We start from the raw sequence: 19,588 nt of genomic DNA, 5'->3' as shown, positions 1-19,588 counted from the left end.
TACTGAAGCACTATTCAGGATAATGTAAGGAAGACTACAGACGAAAAGATAAAGATGTGGCTACAACCCACAAGAATCAAAAGACTGACACAGGGTGTACTTTTTCGAAGAATAACACAAAAATAACTGTAATTTAAAAACTGTAGGACTTCGATTTTTTTTATATTTTTCTGATAACAGTTGGAACCTTGCCGATCATCTGGTGCCTGTTGGACGTCGATTTCAGGGACACCCTGTATATTGTTCTACGATTTGTACCTACATTAAAGAATGCAATAAATCATTTGAATTTGATATAAAGTTCTGATTTAATTGATCGTAAATATCGTAATCGTAGTAATGATAATGAATGCAAACTTTCAATCTTTATCTACTTGAGTTTTAGTGTGTCTAATTATATAAAAGAAAAGCGATTATGCAACACCAATGCTAGAGACAAATAATTATCCAAATGTCAATATTTTAGCACAAATATTGACATTTGAATCGTTTAGTTACAACGTAGATGGCTTTGAGTCATTACGCGGCTTCACATCAGGTATCATCCCTACTGGGTCCAACTGTTGATCTGTTATTAGAACTTATAACGGGATATTTACCATGTTTATTCATTTTATCGAGTTTCCGATATTTCGGTTCAGTTAATCCGTGAACATGGCGCTTGCAACAGTGCATATAAGTTCTAATAATAGTGTTAGTGACCATGTCAGTTTAAAAACTTATGTTGATCTGTTGTTTCTTTGAGGCGCGCGCGGAACATGATGCGCATGATGCGCCGTACGCTCGGTCCTTGGGCCTGGTTCTGGTCAAACAGCGAGTTGCCCGTGTTCGCCATCCACAGACCCGTGGCCGGAGATCACCCCGTGATCCCCGACGCCCGGAGTGTGTGGCAAAATCTTTCTATGTTAAGTCACCAATTAAGTCCAACTTTTGCACGCCTACGAGATTAATAGTGAGAAAACGGGTTACAAATTACGCGCAACGAGATACGCTCTACGACTTACGAGTTTACGAGCTACGCGCTACCAGCTGCGAGGTAAATGCTACGACCTACGAGCTACAGCTTCAATAGGCATGATGACTGTGATTATTAAGCACTAAAATTGTATAACCATAGAATGAAACGTAAATAAAAGATTACATAACAAGTATTTATTTTATTATTCTAAGCGAGATTAATTAATATTTTTATAAAATAAAACCACTAAATACGACAGTCCGCCATGATGTGCTGAACGCCAATCGAGCGAATGACGTCACGTAAGAGTAAACAAATGATTTAACTTAGCCTATGTAGTGTAGGCATGGGTCGGATTAAGTAAAAACGATACCTATTCCACCTGTTGTGTTGTGGGCAAAATTCCCGTTAAATCACGCCTTGCAAGTTTAAGCCACTTATCTCGTATTGTTTTTTTGTATGGCATGAAAACAAATAACTTGTCAGGAGTTTTAATTGATGTGTGTAGTATACATAGGAACTGCGCAACACTTATATGATTTCGTATTAATATGTTTAACAAGTAAATTAACCAAATAACTGAAAATTTGAAGAGCATCATCTAATGTTTACACTAACGTGACGTCACGATCGACGCCATGACACTTTGGAGCGTTTTGGTGGGAATTTTATTTAAATTTTAAATGTATTTTTTCACAAAAAATCTTGTGTTTTTTCCGAAATATGATTTTCTTTACAATTACTAAATATTTTCGGATATAATAAAATAGTTTTTCAAAAATGTCATCATGCCTATTTCCTGGAGTCACAGGAGAAAACCCTAGCAGCGTTTCTTATATAAAAAATCAAACCTCTCTCTCACCTTGCATCCAGTGGTCGGTTAGTTTAGAGGGAATCCTTCTGAGTGTCGTCGGCGGGCGGTACTCCGGCAGCGGACATTTTCCGACGCTCGTTCCGAGCTCGGGAAACTGGCCGGTAGTACTGCTCGCTCCGCCGGCGTCAGCGCTCTGGCGCCGGAGCCTCCGACTCCAGCTCCATCCACAATGAGGAGATTACGCGCGCCTCTACAGTTTAAAACATAAATTAGTCAAATAAATACAACAAAAATCAAAATACAACAGGGAAATCATCATTCTTTAAGGAATGTCTTGAAAGGAAGGAATTATGAGGTCGTCGACTATTTCGTTTACTCAACTGTCGCGTTATTATTGTTACAATACCAAGGACCAATAACAATAATTGTAACATTTGTCGCATTCCTTCAAACAATTTTTACAGCCTTTAAGTTTCATGGTAGTACTATGTAATCTAAATACCTGTTTTCAAATGGACAAACGTTTACTCAAATAATAAAGTGGTATTGACGGGCTAGAGTAGTGTAAAGCTTTTCTAGCAGTCTGCGCTAGCTTTATATTTCGATCTGGCATTCCCGTAGTACTCTAGAGAATAGGAGTGATTGAATGAAACCTGCAGTGGTTTATCACTTTCGTCTGCTCAGTGTTTCTAGTTCTGAGTTCAGAATTGAACTTTTTTAATATTAAGTTAACAGTAACGGTTAGTAGTAATATTTATAATGTACTTATTCGTACTCAAACGTACAACTTACCTCCGAATTGTGAAAATTGGTGAGATGTTACGGCGTGCGGTGTCTACCATTATATTACTGAAAAGCTATGCTTCCTGACTAATTTTCTATAACTGCACGTTCAGATTTGAGGCTGGCTTTTGACAACAGACTAGCTTGCTTTATTTAAATAAGATTAATCTTCGTGAATACATTGATCAGCAACATTATAAAAGAATCTGACTTCAATATAATGTTAATTTGTCTCTTGGGGTTTTGTCTACGTAAATCTATTAGGGCATAATTGTGTAACAAAGTTATCGTAGTTCCATATCAATCGAATGTCTTATTTACTGGAGCGTTACTTCAGTCAACATGTAGCCGACCGGTTCATATTATCAACCGCCGCGTCTCTAGTGTTTGTCCGGCTGAATACGTATTGATGGCAAATATTTTGTTACACATCACTCGTAAGGAAAGACGCGGAGAAAAGACTCGCTCAAAGAAATGGAATTGAATACCGTATCTGGTAGACAGATAGTACATTATCTGAACTTACGAAAGAAGAATTAATAAGGACAGTATATAGTAATTCTATGGTAGAATATGATTATATTTTCCTTGTCTATCTATTTATAGATTTACCGCGTTCGTTCAAGATTACTGTCCAAAGTTTTGAGGAATTAGTGATTGTGTATACCAAGACAGTACGATTTCGATTCTGTTTTCCGTTTCCTAAGATTAATTCGGAGTTTTTATAGCTTCTGTGCCTTCATTCGGCGAACACTTGTAAAGATTTAAATTTAAATTTAAAGAAAGCGTTTCGAGCTATTCTAACGGAAACCACGTACAAATCGCAAATCACGAAGCTTCGACGTATGAGATAGTGATTAATGTTCAGGCAATTTAGATTCCCTTGGTTTGGTTCTACATTTACACTTAGTAGTTGGAAAAATTGTTGCCTTCGACGGCGGCGCAGCGACACGGCGGTCGGTAAAAGTTTCATGACAATAAACCGCTAATAGTCCTAGTTTCACACGTTGTTTTATAGTCCATTACAAAGACATATTGATTTTAACTAGTTCAGCCACCACTAGTACTTTTAGGGTCAGAAACAATACATAGTTTTAAAACAGTTTACAACAACATACCCACCGTTTTATGCTCAACTTTAAGCAGAGATCAGAATTACTTAAAGGGGTATCTATTCCTATTAATTTACCTATAAACTACACAAAATAAACTAACTTAGTTTATTTTGCATAGTGGACGTTATACGAATTTGTTTAATATTCCTAAACCAATCTCAAACAACTAACACCTATGATAATCAAGTAGGTATAGAAAATAAAGCAAAACACACAAAGAAAATTTACTACTCAAATATTCTCTCGATGATTTTTTGTTAACAGATATATTTTTTTGTGTAACAATCCGATATGAGTGACAAGATAACAGACAATCCTAATACATGGGCTCAAAAGATATGTAGGTTGACATCAAATACAAAAAGTTATAGAGTCAGACATTTTCACAGATCTATGATCAATACTGTATGGCGAAAGTTTCCATGTGAACGTATATTTGCCATAAATAAAATATTTCATAAAAGTAAGTGGCTCCCAATAGGAGCATCGGGCTTCTCGAGTACGTAATCATCCGCGACAGACAATTTTTAACGGACGACTATATTTCAATTGCAGGGCTCATATTTAATCATATTGAAGCTGAAAAGTTATTGCATAGTTTCATATTTTATACAGGCTTAACGTCGTTTTATTAAGAAAGTTACGCACAAAAATGTAATAATTTTCAAAGAATTCTTGTTTTAGGATTCAAACGGTTATAAATTTCAGTAGCAGTAACAAGAGAGTAAATTAAACATAAAAAAGTATTATGTTTATTACTCGGTAGGTATTAACGTTCTTTAGTTGGCATTCTTTCCTAACACCAATAAGATTTAAGAAACGGGTATTTTACGAGTAATAGGAGAACATCCTCGAGATTTTTGTACAATTCATTTATTTCCAAATGTACAAATACACAACACAAAAATGGAAAATTAATGTAAGTCAAATCCAAAAATATAGTAAAAAAATTAATACAAAATGTGAAATAAAAATTAGTAGGTATAGAGTGTGAACTCCGGTCAAGAGAAAGTTGGGCGTGGTAGATACTCGGACTGTTGAATCAGAGGAGAATTTGCATGTGAGACTGTACGTGTTCTTGTACCGCCGATAAAGAGTTCTGGCGTGGTCAAAGTTGATGAGGACCCTGGCAACAGCACCACCTGACGTACAATCTCTGGACAGTCAGATTCTCCTCGCAGCGTCCTACAGATCGTGATGATCAAGGAGTAATTACGCCTTACCTGAACAGAATTAAAACGAAGGTAATACATACCGACCAAACAAATAATTAGTGGGAAATGAAAAAGGGCCGATGACCGATAGCCGAACTGTTTTTTGTACAAAAACCTCAAGAATACTTTTTGTTCCTTTTCAATGATCAGATTGTACACGTTCTCATGACGAATCCATACCAGAGAGGTACGTTCCAGTGTGAATCTAACACTATCCATATCAAATGTATGCATATTGCGAATTATAAATCCTAAATCGGCAACCGCTCTCATGTGGTCATGAAAAGTTAGTTGAGGATCTAATAACACCGCTAGATTTTATACAGAATAGATATGTTCGATTTTGTCTCCTTCCTCATAGTAATCTACATGCATGGGCTTGAAGCTTTGGTGAAAGACGTCACATTGCACTTGACCATGTTTAAGTTCAGAAGATTTTTCTACTCCAGCTAAACACGAAGATGATGTCATTCTGTAATGATGCTGACTACAAATGGTAAGTATGCTCTTTTGTGCGTTCAAGATCATGGACACTATATAAATATTTGTGATTACATAGAATCTAGACTATAAAATGATAACAAATGATGTCACGTACACATTATGTAAAGAATATTACATATTCATTTCGCCGAAGTTGAGTAACGGAGACGTGTGTATGAAGAGTCGATGACTTCTACCGTGAACACGTAGTGCATGTATTAATAAGTAATAACCGCATACCTGGGGACGATATAGTATGAGCAGGGGCACATTTGGAAAATGTTCTCACCCGGTTTCTCGTTGGGACCTGGTTGAGGGGCCTCAATGGCTTCTTCGATGCAGCTTTGTTCGTCAGGGAATTGTACGTGCTTCTTCACGGCGGAGCGGCTTGGTCGGGACAGGACTGAAGCTGTTTATGAAAAACAAATAATATTAATTATGCATCTACCTATAGATACACACGTATAAGCAACGTACACATTTGATGCGTGTTTAAATTACAATTTTCTTACAATATAGTTTTAATACATATCATGTGCGTATTTTTGATACTTTAAAGTATAATTTTTGATAAAATTTTGTACGGGAAGAACCAATTCGTTTATTAATTCTATTTTGTCCAAGTTAAATCAAAAATTTAAACAGATCATGTTATATACCGTAAGAGAGCTTCAGATTGTTGTTTTCAAATTGTGTTATCAATACTACATTACCTACATTAGCAATTGTTGGATGTGTTAATATTTTTTCGAAGTTGGGTAAAACTTGTGGACGTGCACTTATAATATAAAAACTTGTTAATTTTAGATTAAAATGATTAGTCATGTGGTTAAGGTTAATGCAGGACAAGAGTGTAGTAAAACGACGTACGAATTTGCGAGGTAAATAAATATAGGTTTCACCTAAACAAAATTTATTAGCAGCTGCTTAAGCCCAATTCATATTCCTAATTTACTTAGTACGAGTATTATTTTGCAATCCTTATTTGTAATTGTTGTTCATCTTAATTTACTCTTAAAGCGGCTACAGACCTTACGATTTAACTGTACAGGTCGACTGAACAGTGAAATCGTAAGCTGTGTAGAGCAAACCGTTCTGTACAGTTTTAACTGAATGGAATCAAGGATAAATAAAAGGGTGCAGTTAAAACTGCACAGGTAGATTGTAAGTTGTATTGTAGCGTGCATTAAATTCTTGATATTGACGATATGTGCTACATTTGATAGTAAAGTTGAAAAAAAATACTTTAAAATCTCGTTGTTACTTGCCAAGTTTAGTCCCGCTACCTCGAGTTGAAGAAGTGGACTCCTTAGCTTCGGAACTATCGCGACCTTTAATGACATAACCGTGGAGGTTACGATAATAAAAAAATCTAATAAGTAACAAGTATTTGGAAGCAACTACTAATCAACATCTCAGTTTAAAAGATAATTTAGACCAGGCCATCTGATTTTCCAGGAAATACTGGAATGGTCCAAAATAATATTGAAGTTTTAGTCAGTTACCACCGTACATAGAGCCATTTAATGATTACTTAACCCATTCCTGAGCAATTGTTTTCGGAACAAAATCGTTACTAAGGAATTGTTTAAGTAATCATTAAATATCTCTGAGTGTGGCAGTTAGAGTTTTTAATTTTGTTAAGTGAATTGCAATTGTATCGCCCCCATGATATACCTAATTGTCAAATCAGCCGTTACATAAATAAAATGACGATACTTGCCAGGTTGTGTCAATTTGCACGGAGCTTGAGAAACTATCTGCTTCTTAGCATCAGGGCCATGACGACCTTTAATAATAAAATAATAAATAATCTATCTAAATTTAAATATTGTAAAGATATTTACTGCAATGTGGGCTATCGTATTTGTGCACACTAGATGGCGCTAAAAGTGCTTATGGTCTGTTCAATAGGGTAGATGACTATAATGTCCGTCTTGTAGATTATTTTAAAATATTAGACACATATTTTTTATTTTATTACGGAAACAAATACTTTCGAAGATGTATCGATTTGAAATATGGCGTGACGTCACTTCTCGGTACATTTTATACGTAGAAATGACGTATGTATTTGATTTCTAAATTTTGATTCGTTTTATCTAAGTATTGTTATCTTATATGACAAAATGTGTCTAATATTTTTTCATTACCTAACCGACGGACTAAATAGATTTAGACTGTCATTGCGGTTCAAAATTTAGACTAGAAATCCGTAAATATTCTACTGGATCAGAGAGACCTCTGTTGCCATTAGCGCCCCTGGGGGCAGAATCAGGCACGAAAGCCCTCATTTACCTTTGATCAGTGCTGATAACGGATTCATGATTAACTTCCGACGCAGTTTACCTTCTGTGGAAACAACAGGTGTAATCTTACATTCACAGATTCCCAATATACAGGGTGACTTTGAATTCGACGTATTCCTCTCGGGAGGTGATAATACAACTAATTTCCTACAAAATTAGCCCTGAGATCCCTGGTCTAAAAGTGGCTAGTTTCTGAGACATTCAACATTTTTGATTTTGAGTTGGCTACAAAAACATCAATGATATTTCTAAACGAAGACTGTCTAAATGATAACTGATGTATTGGCAACTGATGAAAACAATAAAAACTAAATCAAATTAGTATTTTTTTTATTTATTGATGTTTTTGTAGTCAATTCGGGATTTTTTACCAAAATCAAAAATGTTTAATGTCGCAGAAACTAATAGCCACTTTCGGACAAGGGATCTCTGGACTAATTTTGTAGGAAATTTGTTGTATTATTACTTCGCGAGAGGAATACGTCGCATTCATAGTCACGTCTGTATTTTCTATACCTAATATATGTCATTATGTATCTACTGAATTGAAATAGGTATAATTGTGAATTCAATATGTTACTTGCCAAATGTCCGTTTAGCGCGAGCTTTACTAGTTGGTATTTTTGTATCTGGACCTTTAACGACAAAATTAAAATTCTTTAGTTTTTAGAATTCTCAAGTCTCAAGACTTATTGCAAACAAACAGTGCGTAAATATTGTAATATTTTGTTAGAGTTGTAAATGGACTCGAATGTAGCATCTGGCGCTATTGTCTTACACTTTTTTGTATGAAAACGTATAAATACAATGTGATTTAATACAAGAAGTACATCTCTACTTGCCATGCAGCATCAATTGACTTCGAGATTGAGCTCCTTTCTTAGTTTCAGGAACGTCCTTACCTTTAATAATAAACAATATAGTATCTAATCATCATATATTTTAATAATATATCACAAAAAATTACTTGTGCTGATTTGCTGTGTGTGCTGATTGATACTGATTGGTTAAGGTATTATTGCCACTTCAGATTAAAATTTTTGATATTTTTGATTCTCTCACCCTAAAATTCTTAACATCACTGCTGATATTAGATGTTCTCTAGAAAATTAATTAAAAATAATTTTCAGTTCCTAAAATAGTGCATGTTACGTTAGCTTAGTGCTAAGTGCAATTTTTCATAAATATTATAAATAGTTTATTTAATTTAATTTATTATGTGATGGGGTCGACGTTATTTTTACCCGACTGCGCCAGAAGGAGGGTTATGTTTTTCGAGTGTATGTATGTATGTATGTATAATTGTTTGGCACGCTCTGCAGCCTAAACGGCTTGATGGATTTTGACTTGAGAGGTGTCGTTAGATTCGTATTTACTGTGAGAGTGACACTGGATATATCAAAATATTAAAAAAAACAAAATGGCGGATTTTTGGCGCCAAATTCGAATATTTCTCACTCTCTAGCCTAAACGGCTTGATGGATTTTGACTTGAGAGGTGTCGTTAGATTCGTATTTACTGTGAGAGTGACACTGAATATATAAAAATAATAAAAAAACAAAATGGCGGATTTTTGGCGCCAAATTCGAATATTGCTCACTCTCTAGCCTGAACGACTCGATGGATTTCCGCTTTATAGGGGTCGTTTGATTCGTATTTGCTGTCAGAGTGACACTAGATATATCAAAATGAAAAAATAATAAAACTAAAAATAAATATAAAAAAAGTGTTTCGAAAAAACCCTAAAACAAGATAATCAAAATTTAAGCAGTCGGGACCCATTCTAGAAAGCAAGCCGTATGTGCCCTCACAAAGTCTTTATATTTAGAATGGGTCCCGACTGCTTAAATTTTACGATATAGGTTTTTTCAAAATATTAAAAACTTTTTTTATCACATATTATTTAATACTTTATGTGTTTCGTGATGTAGTATGGGTGACAGGAGTAGGTACCGTACAATTGAATATGAAAAAGTTAAAAAACTTGCCAGTTTGAGTCCCCTTATTTCGAACCACACCTGGACCATCACGACCTTTGAATGGAACCGTGAAAATATTAAGTTATGAACTAAATGTGACGGCACTGCTAATTTTCGCTATATTTTACTTGTATTGAAAGGTACTTGCCATTTAAGATGCCGCTATTCCGAACTTGTGAAACAAACGCCTTAATTTCCAAGTCGCCACGACCTTCAATGATATTCAAATAGAAGTAGGTACTTATTTGTTTGCAAAATTAAACTAATCACCTATTGCTTGGTGGTGATGAGCACATACTCTACTACTAAGTACGCTTCTATCTACCAGCTGTAGGACGACACGTTAGATGCTGATATGACATGTAATATTGTTTGACGAAGTGTGGCTAACAGACATGTGCTTCCTAATTATTAAAACCGTGATTAAAACATACTTAACACATTAATTATTCTTTATACGACACAACTGTGCATGTGAAAGCTTCCCCTAATGATGATACATATTTAAGTATTTTTGGCGCACCGTGGATTGCTTCACAATTTCGCTAACGTCTATTTCAGCTTGCGTGTTGGTTTTAATTTCCCATTATTTATAGAAAATTCTTTGTATCATAAAATATTAACGGTTTTCCTTTGTATCTGCTAGTATTTGCCTATTCTAAAAGATTTACATAAGTCTCACGCCAAAATAACTCTTAAGGGTAAAAATCCGATCAACATAAATATGTGATGAGGTAGCCGTATTAAGGTCATAGGGGCTGGAAGTAATCCTTGAATGTCTGATAAGGAAGTATTTTAAAGCGTAGATATCTGGCAAAGAGCTTGTGCAATAAATTAAGGTGTGAGTAATAGAAAACCTTTAGAGATTACTTCTAAACACAGATTATTTCAATAAAACCAATCGGACGGAAACTGGTTTCACCCTCGTCATCATCAGCCCGTATTCGTCCACCGCTGGAGCTCTTCTAACCCAAGCAGTGCTAACCATCTTGCGGATATCGTCACTCCACCTAGCTGGAGGACGCCCTACACTACGTTTGCTTAGACGCGGTCTTCACTCTAGAATACGTCTACCCCAACGGTTATCGGTTCTTCGACAAATGTGACCGGCCCACTGCCACTTCAGCTTACTAATCCTTTGGGCTATGTCGATAACTTTGGCTGTCATCCTAATTTTAGGAGAGAATTTACAAATCTTTTTATTTGTAAGTTCCACGAATTATGTAAAGAAGGCGATATCGGGAAACTAAGTTTCCGTCAGTGGTATCCATAAGTTTGTTTTTTTGAGCATTGTGACGCTTCGATAACATTCTCACTAGTTAGAGAAATGGACGTCAAAACAAAAAATGGTTCCTACTCAATTCGGTCGTCTTTCAGGTACGTAAATCGTAAAATATAATGTTCACTTAAAAAAATTGGCAATCACATTTTAGACACAAAACCAGATGGGGCATTCCCTAACTGATTATACTCGGAGAAGAAACCGAAACAAACACAAATGTTAAAATTTCTTACAAAATCTCTATACATGTAGTGAAGTTTGGAAGTTTAATCAAAATTTTACTGAAAGTAGCCTGTAAATAAACTAATGTATATAACGTATGCAGTTTGCATTCAGCTCAAACTAAAAGGTGCTGCTCAAGGATATGTCTAAACATACCAAGCAAACGAACAACTTCTCCTTAAACTTTTAGAACTTCATTAAGATATTAAATTAACATATTATGTATTTAGGAAATATACGTGTCCTCTACATTACACGACACCCAAGCTTCGCTTTACATGAAGCTTATTTTGAAACTAGGTATCTAAGTTTGCACCTGGCTATATTCAGAAATGAAGATGCATTTACTAAGGAACCCTGCACCTTGTAAATATACTGAGCGAGAATGGGTGTCGCACGTGTATGCTGTTGGTTTAGGGAACAGAGAGTAAAGTTCCCTAAGAAAGGGAGGATCCTCGGACCAGGCGAGGTGATCATGCCTGGCGGGCTTTCTACCCAACTGTTGTTCGTTGGGATTTTTTATGCATGTAAACTTCTTAAGTGCGATGTAGGATTTTTATGCCGTCATCAGTTGATTTGCTCGTCGATAGTCTATCCGCCGCACTCAGAGTCATTTAATGGTTACTTAACCCAGTCCTTAGCAATTGTTTTCTATACAAAATCGTTGCTAAAGAATAGTTTAAGTAATCATTAAATGACTCTGAGTGCAGCAGTAAGTGCGACTTCTGTCATGTGTCGCCACATTGGTATGAGGCCGTGTAAACGTTGTTTGATTGTGTCGTTCTTTGTATACAAAGGTAAAAATACCTAATATTTTCCTTTAATAAGTACTTAAACATGTACGTTTAATATGGCGATAGACGACACAAACTTATTTTGTAAAGCATAGGCTTGATCAGCGAATGGTTAAATGAGATGCTTTTTTATTGGCGTTAAAGCAGAGTTTCTGAGTAATTAAAGACATCTTGAAACATTTCTTTCAATTATTAAATACTATTACACTAAATCTCTATAGTATTAGAGCTAGGCATTGCAGACCTTCGTAGCAATGAGAATCTCAAGTATCTGAATAGCCGGCTTTTAGTTTCTATTACAGGCGTTATCCTCCAAAATTATAATATAAAGGCATATTTACAAGACTCGTGTAGCTATTACAAAGAAATGGAAGCGTGTGAACAGATTTAGTAATATATTCGCGTAAGCACCTCGTACTGAAATCGTACTATTGATTCTTTGTACCTTTTCAAAGAAAAAACATAGAAAGAACGTGTATTTTCTTGATTGAAGTACCTACCTACAATAATATGTAATAAAATAACAAAATATTGAGTGTCTCTAATTCTCAGTACAGGTACTAATTTGAGCACCCAATTGCCTAATAAAAAGGTATTCAAGTCCTTTGTTTTTCTCATATAAGTACCTACTTGGAATATAAGTACTATAAGTGTTTCATGCCAGACAGGACAAGTATCCTTCTGTAAAAATAAACATTATGTTATTGTTATGGTCTCAGATAACTTAATAGAAAACCTAATCTTAGTCGATTATTATTTGAGTTGTGGACTACCTAGCGGGTTTACTGGGGCTCCGGCTCGAAAAGCAGGAGTAGTCACGCGGTGGTTTTAGTCAGTAAGAGTCTGACACTCCCTCGCGCCTCACCCAAGGGTCATTGAATGTTGGTTTTAGGGCCGTATCTTCTCAGTCATGTATACGAAGTCTAGACCAAGAGTCAGTTTTTCGGAAGAAGTAAGATAAACCCACGAGTATGAACAAGCCTTAACGGTTGCTGGTATATAACTCATTACAATTAACGACTTGTAAGACACCTCTTCATGCTAGTCACTCCTTAATCACCCAAGTTACATTCCCTCCACGAATAATATCAACGGAATAGTTTCCCATTACGAGTCTACTGCCGCAGCACGTTTACACCTTAATTGATCGCTGTCGCTTCTACACACATAATTCGATTCGCAGATATTACGAAGAGTTAACTTGGAACTCAAGTCTAAATGATCTGCAGAGAGTTACAACTCAACTTTGCCATTTCCACAAACATTTTCAATGGCAATCATTAGGCAGCTTGTGTACTGTTAAGATTCAGAAGGGTGGATATTTTTTCGTCCTTTTTACACACTCGGAGTAAAGTTATATCAGGTGTAAAATTCCAATGTGTAACTTGACGTCACTCGTGGGTAAACAGGCGTTAAATTTAGGGTAAGCTAACGTTACCCTTGAGTAAACTGATTTTACTTTTGGTTATGGGACTTATAGTGTGTTTACTGTTTATGTGCAATGTTGTGCCTCGCGAACTCGCTAGCGTTATATTTTTCTGTTTATATCCAGTATCTACTGATCTACTCTACTGATCTCAGTCATCTTGTTGATATCATGTAGGCTTTAGTGTCTTTTGTAAATTTTTTGAGATTCAATTATTGTAGCCTAGCAAAGATTGTGAAATTAAAGTATTTGGAAGGACACTCTAGGTTAATTTTTAAACCTTACTTTGTTAATAAATAAGTTGTGTTAAATAAACCTAATAGTGATTACGCAAATACGGCTCACAATAAAAACCTTTTCGATTTTTTTAACAATTAAGAAATGCTACTGAAATACAAAGTAAGTAACTACAGTCATAATACCTACAGATTTTATTTCTTATAATGTAATATGTAGTGAAAATAAAGTGAAATGTGTGCTGCGTTTATTTGCTATACCCACCGCACAAACGTGCCGAACGCAGCAAACATATTATTATTTACAAAGTCGCAACTTTAAACGACAAACGAGTAAAAACAGATTTTACTTTGACAAAAAGGTAATAAATCGACGTGATTCGAGAAATTCGATGCAAAATGTATTTACTTAGTAATATACATATTTTGTGAGTTCATCGATGTAGCAATAATCATTAATTTATACAGATTGCATATAAATATTCCAATAGTCGGTTGTAGGCAGTTTCCTTTGAGATTTTTGTTCCTCTGTGCTATAAAGAAACAAGATGTCACTATCACAAAAGCTTATTAATTGCACGCACGGTATTAATTTCGGGACTTATTCTTTTTTCCTACCAAAGATGGATGGATACATATAATATAAGTAGTTTTATGATTTTTTGGTCAAAGTGTGTACCAATAATTGGTATCTCGTTTGGAAAATTTGGAAGTGTTTCGAATTTATCTTCATAACTAGGATATTATGAGCACTGTGTCTATAGCCACCAAAATGTCACTTTGAGAAAAATGAGCGTGATATTATGTCGTGTGTTCTATCATCATTAAATATCAATTCTAACTTTAATTTTCTTCCAGTACCACAAGCGAAAACTTTCCCATACTTCGACATAGTTGTTGCTTTCACGTATAAAAATTCAAACAGTATGAAAGAAAATTCATGATTTATGACTCGTACGCTTCAGGTTTTTTTATAACGTAACTTTTCCAACGAGATTCGTAACTTATATAATGTACGCAACAAAATTATAATGCGGACCAGTGGCACTCGACTAGAGACGACTCATTTCCGGAGTTAATGCTGTGTAATATTAGATTCGGAGTACCTACTTTTATGTTTATATTTTTGTCGTTCCAACTCTCAAATTTCGCGGATATAAAAATAAATAAATGTAGTATAAAATTACTAATTTAGCCCTTATTGCATTACTATGTTATATTTTCTTGATAAGTCTGTACAGTTGACTACAAATGATGAGAGATTTTATGTGCTGTGATGCCCAATAAATCGGCTTGTAATGTGTGTTGGTATATTATTTATTACAAAAAGTTACTGAAACAATATTTATGATATAGTAATAATAGTCCGGAAACAAACTGTCAGGGGCATATCTCTGACTGTTCATTTCCGGGGCGATTTCATATATTGTTTTTTTTTTCGCAGATTTTTATTTGTAAGTATAACAAAAATGTAGTTATACAGTCATTATATCATATTATTCATAATTGCCTACTTAACACTTATTTTTAATGAATTTATTGATTGAATTTATAATTAATTTCAAATAAATACCAGATTAACTGACTGTGCAGTTTTATTAAATTAAATAAGTAGTTTTCTAATATTATTAAGAAAATCACGAAGGATATCAGAATGAACAAGGGAAAGTTAGTAGGAAAACCTTAAAACTGTTGAGATTCAGGCATGCATAGCGAAACACGGATCATAAATTTTTATTGTTAGTAATTTGAATAAGATTAGTACATGTTATTTAAGAATTCCATTTAATATTTGTTAATATCGCTAGGGACCGCAGATTGTTGAAAGTCGACCAATTTAATTAAATTTTGGTTAATTATTAAGTATATGCTAAAAATCGGTAATGTCTGACCAGCGATCACATATAATATCAAAATAATTTCACAATAGTCTCCCTACCTTTCAAGAATCAAGGGTTGGTTAGTATAGTAAATATCGCTTTTGGTTATGTTTACCTCAGTTAACGTTCCCATTGAGTGCTCCATACGAGGGGATCATGCTTGATTTGTTTTTCGATGCGATTGTTCGTATTGCGGTTTGTTATTACATGGTTGTTGGTTAACGAGTAAGGTGCGTGGTGACAAACTTACGACATCACAGTGTAATGTGTTATGGAGGCGTTTAGTGGTTTGTGCTGGAGTTGTGTTAAGACGCAGGACAAAACAGATTTTAGCGTTATTAGGTCACATGTGTTTGACATTCACCATTGTTATTTTCTTTACAAAAACACAAACAGCACATTGCTGTACTTACGCATTGCACTTTGACTGGTCTGAGGTCGTGGCTCTGTTTCTTCTGATATTTGTCTAGGAGCTAAAATCGATAAATGAATAAATGAGATTGAACTTTTTAATGCTCTGTCAACCTCGTATAAATACTGACATTCGTGTTTTATATTATGTATTGCCTAACTGCTAACAGCAGCTAATAAGTTATTGACAAAAACAGTCTTTCTGAGAATGAATGAATCTGTACTGCAAATTCCATTTTAAGAAAGCTCAAGCTGGAATCCAGATCCCTGGTTAATTATTAATGGTAGCCAAGACGTCGTAAGGTGTCAGACTACAAGTTAAACATATCACGTCGTCGCCAGAACTGCAGTGTGAACGCACAAACTAGCTCCAAATACAGCCACCAAGAGAGTTTGTGGCACTATAATTAGTATCAGTAACTAACTCGACATTGAGACCTGGACATAAATGTTCAGGTGTTCGGTTTAGTCATAATAAGAATTTACTATTATTTAACACTTCTTCCTTAGATTATTTTCATCAAAATATCGTCGATAAAATCATTTTAACAAAAGTATTCTGTACACATACTCATAGGAACCTCTTCCCTGAAAAAATGATTTATTCTAGAAATATTATGAAAGCGAAACTGTGAAACTTACTGATTACTTTGGTGGGGGCTTCGGAGAATTCTTCAGGGTCGCAGCGACTTGGCATGGGTCGTCCAGCGGAGCGGCGGCGTCCACTCGGAGCAGAGCTGGTGGTGGTAGTCTGCTGAGCAGTCGCCGTATACTGCACCGTGTTCTTAGGCAAAAAAGCGAAAAGTTAGGTTAAAGGTGGTACAACTCATTCTTGCATTTCAAACTATAATTTTTGAGAAAGTTAAAAGATATTGAATTTGAATTTGATATGAATTCATCTTTATCTCTACTGACATAAACTAAGCCTTATCGAAAAATATATTAGTTTAATGAAATAGTCTTAAATCAAAATGAAATTTTAATGTTAATCGCGAGTTTGTTCAACTTTTAAAACGGTGAGACAAGTTTTAGTTAATCTTGAGTGAAAAGTTTTCTTACTTTTGAACTTACTGTTGAACTAACTTCATTCAGTTTGATAAATTTAAAGATAAATAACAATGTTATTATTATTGATGTTTTAATATCGTTAGACTGTAAAGTAAACTTTGCGCGAATATTTAACACAACACTCGACTAATTTTATTACATGAATAACTTTGAATAATTGTTGATAAAAACTTGCAGAGAAAATACTGCAATACGAACTAAAATTGTAGAAAAGCTGGTGCTCTTTCTCGAAAATAGTTTTTGTTAAGTTGTGACGCCAAGGGTTGATTGGGTTGGCCACTCTATTTGCATTTCAAATCTTTTAACTTAAACGTACGTAATTTACTTAAAAATTTGAAGTAAATTCCCTGACACGACATTTTCAGCTTTTAGATTTCTAGACTAGGAATGTACACTGAATTTATTTTCCCACAATGAATGCTTCCAAGTCGAAGCACTAACAATCTTTCGCTACACACATACAACATTTTAATTTAACTAAGTAGGTAACGAAAAGTACGACGGCTTCGTCTTCGTCTAAGCATATTGTGTATTTCTTTAGTAAGTAAGCATCCAAGCGAAAATGTAAAAAATGATGTCTTTGTACGACGACAACAAAAATGAAATATACTGTTTATGTCTGTGAGATATTTGATGAATAAGGGTGCTTTTCCACCAGAGATGTGCTGTGCTACGTTGCTATGGATGCGTTTGGCTTCCACCAATCATATTCATAGCTAAGTACCTATTGGAGGAAATGGACTCAGTTATACTATATTTTTTATATGGAAAGAAACATACTATGGATGGCTTCCCTACTATCGGTACATCGCATACTCGAAATTTACCTCGCACAGCTACTTTCTATCTTCATAGGACGTTTACTCACACAGCTACATAGCATAGTATCGGTGGAAACGGTCACATTGTTTCATAGCTTAGCTATTAGATCTTCGTAGCTTAGCTACATAGCACATGTTTGGTGGAAGAGCACCTGAAGTCATCTGGTTGTTTTATTGATGGAATGATTTATACAGCTATATGATAACGATGGAAATACAATTAAAATTTGATTTTAATTGAAAAACTTGCATTACAAATAATGTATTCCTTGTGATAAATGATACGTTGTCCTCGTCTTTCTCGAAGTTGCGTATGTTCAGTATTAATTCGGATGAATGTTAGTAGTTTACATAACATGACGATAATTTGGTCGCCACAATCCACTAGGGATGAAAATAGCATGTTATATCTCGTTAGACTAGTTCGACTATCAGTTTTCCACCTATAATATTACGGTACTTTAATTCAAAATTATTGTGGATATGTGCTATTGATATTCTGGTATTTAATTAATTTTACCCTGTGCTTATGTACTGTGACTGTGAAACCAGGAAATGACATACGAATTATTTTAATTATCTACACCTTTCCTTTGTGCTGACTAAATATCATAATTATGTTACAGGCAGTAGAATATTAAGAATCTGAATAACAAAATATAATTGAAGATGTATGTGTATAAATGGTGTGTGAAAAAATATCAAATATTTGGCCAAATTCGATTGGCAAATCAAACAGTTACCGGTGCACAATTATGCCGGTGGTAACGCAATTTCCCAACAATCTGTAGATAAATACGATCTGAAACCACTGAGCATCCGGTCCGGCAGCCGTCATGCGGGTCCACTGTCGTTTACAATCGAGAAGCCGATAATAATATGTATATGCATACGCATTGCATCATAATGCATACGCATCAGAGATATTGTAAAAATCTTTTTTGTAAAAAGAGTAATGGTGGAGTTTCTTGCTCGTTCTTCTCCATTCGAAGCAACACTTTGGAACGAGCGCCTAGCTTCACTGACGGACAATTAAATTTGATGTTGTTGTTTCAAAGGTGCCTAATTTAGGATTAATTGAAATAAATGCTTTGACTTTGACTTTACCTGGTTTATTAAATCCAATAAACCACAACTGGAATCAAACAATTCTCAGTTTGTAGAAGAAAATAAATAAGTCTTACCGAGATTCGCCCGGATATCAATATTTCACTTGAAGGGACTGACATTTGTCCTCGATAATCCTCTTAGAGATAATTGATTAGAGCCCTTATCTGTGTTTTTTATTATTACAGCAATCATTAAGAAATATGGAATAGCATCGTAACGATCGAATTCAGTTTATAATTTCAATGGTAGTTACAATGTATACCTACTACTAAATTACAGTATTTGATACACGTAAATTTTATTGGCATGTAAGAACGTTTGTTCATTTCATAACATTGCATAAAAATCCACTTATAATTTTATTGCCAGAACAAATAACAAAAAAAAAAAAAATGTATGAAAGACGATCGAACTGACGAGGTATAGTTTTGAGAGCCTTATTGATTGGCAGGACTGCTGAATAAGGTCTAAGATTCGATGACCGGGTTGGAAAAGTATTTTCATTACTTATGAAAAAATGTTTAGCAGACGAAAAACCTCAAATGAATTGCTATTGGAGACAGTGCAGAGACTGTGGATTCTAGCGTTTAGTCGCTGATCACTTACCGGGAAAATTGTAACGGTACGAGTAAAAGCTTTCATACTCCTCCACCCACCTAGCTGATGGGTACCATGCAGACATG

At 35.0% G+C, this 19,588-nt stretch overlaps 1 protein-coding gene across 11 annotated transcripts in view; it reads right to left on the bottom strand.

Moving 5' to 3' along the window:
- Positions 1 to 19,588, bottom strand: part of LOC118264268 (uncharacterized) — a 151,601-nt gene that overhangs the window by 10,776 nt on the left and 121,237 nt on the right. For 6 of the 11 annotated variants that reach the window (XM_035576740.2, XM_035576754.2, XM_050704154.1 and 3 more), the window contains exons 8-11: positions 16,549 to 16,690; positions 15,909 to 15,968; positions 5,657 to 5,776; positions 1,821 to 2,022 (exon numbers count right to left, since the gene is read on the bottom strand). In XM_035576740.2, the coding sequence (XP_035432633.2) occupies positions 1,958 to 2,022; positions 5,657 to 5,776; positions 15,909 to 15,968; positions 16,549 to 16,690 (387 nt within the window). In that variant the 3' untranslated portion in view covers positions 1,821 to 1,957. Of the gene's footprint in view, positions 1 to 1,820; positions 2,023 to 3,770; positions 4,894 to 5,607; positions 5,777 to 15,908; positions 15,969 to 16,548; positions 16,691 to 19,588 lie in introns of those variants that run through there. The other 5 variants (XM_035576768.2, XM_035576776.2, XM_050704155.1 and 2 more) reach the window with 4 other exon arrangements.

Source organism: Spodoptera frugiperda, chromosome 25, assembly GCF_023101765.2.
Source record: "Spodoptera frugiperda isolate SF20-4 chromosome 25, AGI-APGP_CSIRO_Sfru_2.0, whole genome shotgun sequence".
Classification (NCBI taxonomy): Eukaryota; Metazoa; Arthropoda; class Insecta; order Lepidoptera; family Noctuidae; genus Spodoptera; species Spodoptera frugiperda.
Note: the sequence above shows the minus strand (reverse complement) of the source record. Positions and strands in the feature narration are given on the sequence as shown.